This window comes from Poecilia latipinna, unplaced genomic scaffold (genome assembly GCF_001443285.1).
Source record: "Poecilia latipinna isolate Pla-1442-1.1 unplaced genomic scaffold, P_latipinna-1.0 Scaffold2437, whole genome shotgun sequence".
Lineage (NCBI taxonomy): Eukaryota > Metazoa > Chordata > Actinopteri > Cyprinodontiformes > Poeciliidae > Poecilia > Poecilia latipinna.
The window spans coordinates 84,614-89,924 of NW_015115053.1; the positions used below are offsets into that span (position 1 = coordinate 84,614).

The following is a 5,311-nucleotide window of genomic DNA, read 5'->3' on the forward strand; positions in this document are numbered from 1 at the left end:
GTCTCACCTGTCCCACCTTGTCTCACCTGTCCCAACTTGTCTCACCTGTCTCACCTGTCCCACCTTGTCTCACCTGTCCCACCTCTGTCCACAGACGTGGCTCCGCAGCTACATCAAGCTGTTCCAGTCTTCGTGTCAGCGCTGTGGCCGGTTCCTGCAGGATGGTCTGCCTCCAACATGGAGGGACTTTAGGACCCTGGAGGCGTTCCATGACACCTGCCGTCTGTAAACAGTTGGATTTTTGTTTCCTGTTTGTAAATAAAGTTTGGAGTTTTTTCAGTTGCGTGTGGTTATTTTGCTGCGATGGCTTCAGGACAGACGTTCGCTGCCGAGGTTCTTCCAGTCGTTTGTTGTCTAGAGTTTCGGACCAAACCAGCAGAACCCGATGCTGGTTCCTCCTCAACATGCATGTGGCCACAGTGGGAAGGAAGAACTATTTCAGGTTTGTTAACTCAGAAACCATCCTGCACATGAAAACATGAATCTCAGAGATTCAGACCTGAAGCCTTTAGAGTCTAGCAGATAATCAGGAAAATCAGACATGTGAATGAAACGTTTCTACGTCAGTACATCCAGAATTCAGATCTAGATGGACCAAACGCTGCCACCGCATCACTTCCTGGGCATGAAGAGCTCATTTTTGAGACAATGTCAATAATTTTGTTTCATCAGAATCGCATGAAGCTGCGGTTGAGGACGTTTGGCAACTGGACTAAATGAACCTGGGATGATTCTTAATCTCCAGGAATTAAAAATGTTCTAGACTATTTTCTCATGTTGAGGATTTTTGGAGAACAGCGTCACCTTCTGCCAAGTTTCCTTTTGTTCTGCTTCAGAGTACGCATTTCTGCATTATCTTCTTTTTTACTTGGGCGACGATGTAACGCCACAATGAGGAAACGGTGCTGCCCTCTGCTGGTGGTTCGTGTTACTGTGGAAAAACAGAATCCAACAGATTCTTGGGACAGTGGTCCCGGTCCCGGTTCCCTCCCTCCCTCTTTCCTCCTCGTTGATGCGCGTCCTCCACATCCGCCCTTCGCCCCGCCCATTTTGGGTCCATTTTTACAGACTTTGGCGAAGTGCATTACCCACAATTCATTGCTGCATGTGACGTTTTGAGTTAAAAGGCGGATTCATGCCAATGTTTTGTTGTATTTTTTCATCTTTAATTCAAGGAAAATATGACAAGGCACATAAAGTTTGTTTTGGTAAACTGAGCAGAAAAAATAAGAAATAAAAAGAATAATCACAAACTGACTGAGGAAAGTAAAACAAAATGTCACAAATTCAAGAAATTTCAAATCCTAAATCAAGACATTAACATGTTGGTATAAAGATTTGACTTTTGTGATGTTGCAACGTTTAAGCACTCTGTAAAATAAAATTATTTCATTTGGAGGAGGAAATCATTATAGGGAAACTTTATACATAATTATGAAATTAATATTTTAAGATTTTTGTGGGAGTGGAATAGAAAGCTGCTTGGTTCTTATTGTCATGATTTTTAAACAAATGTTTTCTTAGACTAGAGGAGAAAACTGATGAATTATTGTAATATTTTTGGTTAATAAAGTCACAACATTCATAGTTTCTTTGAAGAAGGACATTTTAGTTCCATTAGTCTTTTTATTTTTCAAATGCAGCATCAGACATTTTATTATTTTTTTATATATGCCGTATGTTTGTCCTGAACTTGATCTTTGTTATTAGCTCCACTTTATACCAAATTAACGTTTCGCTGCATAAAACAGATGGTTTTATGGGTAAAAATCATGTCTCTAATCGCAGACTGATAAATTGATTATTAGAACATTTTAATGTATATTTTCTTCCATACTGGAAATATGTCAAAGTTCACAGGGGAGCTGTCTGCAAAAAAAAAAATCAGTTTTCAAAACTAAAGTATTAAAATTATTTTGGTTTCACTGAACATGAGGGATTATATTGAATTCTCTGTATTCAACAAGTGATAACAAAACAAATATCTCCAACAGAAATATCTTTACTGCACATTTAAAATAATCTCTTTTGTTGTAGCTGATCTTTTTAGCAGCAGGGTGCCGTTCTGACCCCTGACCCCTGAACACTTCATAGGGGCGCCAAGCACCAGACCGGACCGGGCTGAGCGCCCTGCTGCAGCATCGTCTGATAAAGATCCATTCATCCAGAGGTCAAAGGGCAAAAGGGGAGGTTGCCTGGACAGGTTCCATCGCAGGACAACACACACACACACACACACACACACACACACACACACACACACTTTAGTAGATTTTAATGTGTATTTTTTGCCATCTTGGAAATATGTCAAAGTTCACAGAGCGATCTGTCTGTGGCAGAAGCTTGGAGAATTTAGAGAACGATCAATCCAAATCACCGCAAAGGTTTTTAAAGATGATCAGACAGCAAAGGATTATGGGTAAACATGTCAGCACCACTGAGTGCAGCAGCCCATAGCAACTAAAATTCAGATCAAATCAATAAATCAGATTATCATTTTAAAGCTGTTGTGATTCTCCACTGACAGAGAATGAAAACATGAAAAACTGAAATATTAATCAGCAATAAAATGTAAAAACCCTGAAATGTGAGTTAGTTAAAGTTTAATAGCTGCTATAGTTTATTAATGTTAATAAACTAAAGGTTTAGTTTATTAACATTATACTAGTAGCTCCTGGATCAGTTTTCTGTGTTTTTCTCCAGTCGGTCTAGCTGCTGATAATGAACCCGGTTCTGGTTCCGGTTCTGCTGGAGGTTTCTCCTTGTTAAAGGGTTGATTTTTTTCCCCTCCCCTTTTCGCCCCCTGCCGGTCAGGATGAGGAAATAACTCTGCGGGTTTCTTGTTTCTGACTGATGACTTGGAATGAATGACTGGTGTTGACCCTTGACCCCTGGAGACCTTTGACGTGAACTGCACAGAACTCAGCTGAGTAGATATGCATGGGAGTCTCATGTGGTTCGCCCCACCAATGACGTCACTGCGCATGCGCCACACTGAAACAAGTGAATTTGTCCACACCGAGCCTCAGCATCCCTCTGTGACGACAAAGAGTCCACTGAGAGGACGCGCGCGAGACCGAGACGGGTCCACGGACAGCGAGACGGGTCCACGGACAGCGAGACGGGTCCACAGACAGCCGCGCGGGGAGACGGTCCGCTCCGTCCGGAGGATGCGCGCCGCAGCCGGCAGCAGCAGCAGCAGGTCGCGCTGAACGAGGTTCGGTACCGGGAGGTGGAGCTGCTGCAGATCGGAACCATGAGCTGCAACTGGGGCACCGAGCTGTGGGTAGGTGTGCATGTTCTCACCTGAGCGCGTGGCAGCGGCCCTCGCGCCTCTGTCTGCCATAGCAACACGGCGGGTGACGACAGCGTCTGGCTCTGCAGCATCATGGAGGATGCGGAGCGCTGCGAGGCGCTGCGGGCTTAGGGGATGAAATATCTCCTGATCAACAATCAATAATCTGGAAGCTCTGTCCTGCACCTGACTGCAGTTTCCATGCCAGCAGGGAGCCTGCAAGACAAAACCCCGGGCAGCAGCGGCTGTTTGCTGCTCTGGGGTCAGAGGCTGACCATCAGCAACTGAAGCTGAACACACCTGTTCCTGTTGCTCCTCCTCCCCGCCAGGTGGAGGCGCTGTTCCCCTGCTGCTGCTGGAAGGAGATCAAATCAGAGGAACATGATTTAATCGTTAATGTCACCATTTGACGCGCCGCGCCAACCAGATTACAGCAAAGCTTCTGCAGTTCCCTGATACTAGAAGTAAAACGTTGATCTGCTGCCTACATGAACCGGCGGTTCTGGTTCTGCTGACCCCAAAGATTCAGATCAAACGAGAAAGAATAAACTTTGGAAATCCTCTGACTTACCGAGAGAGCGTTAGCATCTCTATCAAAGGGTTGAGAAAACCACAAAAGCAAAAATATTTCTGATGTAGCTGACTTGCACAGCCTTTATAATAATGATGGGGTTCAGGGGCTCGGGGGGGTTCGGGTTACCCTCAGGTTCCCTGCTGCGTTCTGACTGAAAGCTTCCTGCGCAGCTTCAATTATATGTGGATGACTATCAAATCTACTTCCCTTTAAAACAAAATGGTCGCACTCTGGACTGACCTGATGACATCAGAGGATGGATGGCAATGAATTTCCTCCATTTTAATGTTTTTTGTGTTAGTCAAAAGAATTTAACTTCAATGTCAGGCCTGTTTGTCTTTTGTATTTACAGCATAGAAAAGAGCATATAGATCTGGTCCTGCAGACTGAAACCAAAACCAGCTGCATTCAGATCTACAGGCCTATAGTTCGATACACCTATAGATCAGCTGATACCGAATCTACAGGTGAAGCAGAGAGACACCTAGAAGCTCATCATGGTGACCGAACCTCGAGGAATGCAGCCAGATACTGAAGGGTTGGGGTTAAAGGTCATCATGAGACTGAAGGAAGGCAGACCAGTTATATAGTTGCACCGGCAGGCCCACACACACACATACACACACACACACACACACACACACACACACGTGTTTTTCATTTTTCAATTTATCTTTGTGGGGATTCGTACACCAGCCCAAACCTCTGACCCCCTACTGGTGCTCCTGGGGATTAGCCTTCGGTCCTGTGAGGACCAGTGGGTCCCCACACACAGCCGTCCATCCAGGCCATTGGGGCAGCAGGCACTCCAGGTTAGGAGGACTGGCTGCTCACCTGGATGGCGTCAGATGACTGTGACGGCCTTGAGCTGTGAGACGGCAGGTGAACCAGTAACCATCGTTCTTCTGCTGTTCCAGGACCAGTTTGATAACCTGGAGAAACACACCAACTGGGGGATCGACTTCTTGGAGCGATACACCAAGTTCGTCAAGGAGCGGGCCGACATCGAGCTGAGCTACGCCAAGCAGATCAGGTAGGTTCACCTGCACGCCACATTCACCGAGCCCTCAGCGTCTTCACCGACCCATCGCTGTCCCCGTCCATCTGCAGGAACCTGTCCAAGAAGTTCCACCTGAAGAGGAGCAGAGAAGACGACAGCAGGTCAGTGGCTAACCCTAACATGATGGATGGATGGATGGGTGGATGGATGGATGGATGGATGGATGGATGGTTGGATGGATGTTGGATGGATGGATGGATGGGTGGATGGTTGGATGGATGGATGGATGGATGGGTGGATGGTTGGATGGATGTTGGATGGATGGATGGATGGATGGGTGGATGGTTGGATGGATGTTGGATGGATGGATGGATGGATGGGTGGATGGTTGGATGGATGTTGGATGGTTGGTTGATGGGTGGATGGATGGATGGTTGGTTGG

General features: G+C 46.1%; 2 protein-coding genes across 2 annotated transcripts in view; both read left to right on the forward strand.

Moving 5' to 3' along the window:
- The window catches only part of med27 (mediator complex subunit 27), a 7,832-nt gene extending 7,553 nt beyond the window's left edge, over positions 1 to 279 (forward strand). Inside the window, exon 8 of the mRNA XM_015019463.1 lies at positions 95 to 279. Within this exon, the coding sequence (XP_014874949.1) occupies positions 95 to 229 (135 nt within the window). The 3' untranslated portion in view covers positions 230 to 279. The remainder of the gene's footprint in view (positions 1 to 94) is intronic.
- Positions 280 to 3,007: 2,728 nt separating this feature from the next.
- Positions 3,008 to 5,311, forward strand: part of LOC106937782 (formin-binding protein 1-like) — a 27,502-nt gene continuing 25,198 nt past the window's right edge. Inside the window, exons 1-3 of the mRNA XM_015019461.1 lie at positions 3,008 to 3,286; positions 4,787 to 4,902; positions 4,980 to 5,030. Coding sequence (XP_014874947.1) covers positions 3,257 to 3,286; positions 4,787 to 4,902; positions 4,980 to 5,030 — 197 coding nt within the window. The 5' untranslated portion in view covers positions 3,008 to 3,256. The remainder of the gene's footprint in view (positions 3,287 to 4,786; positions 4,903 to 4,979; positions 5,031 to 5,311) is intronic.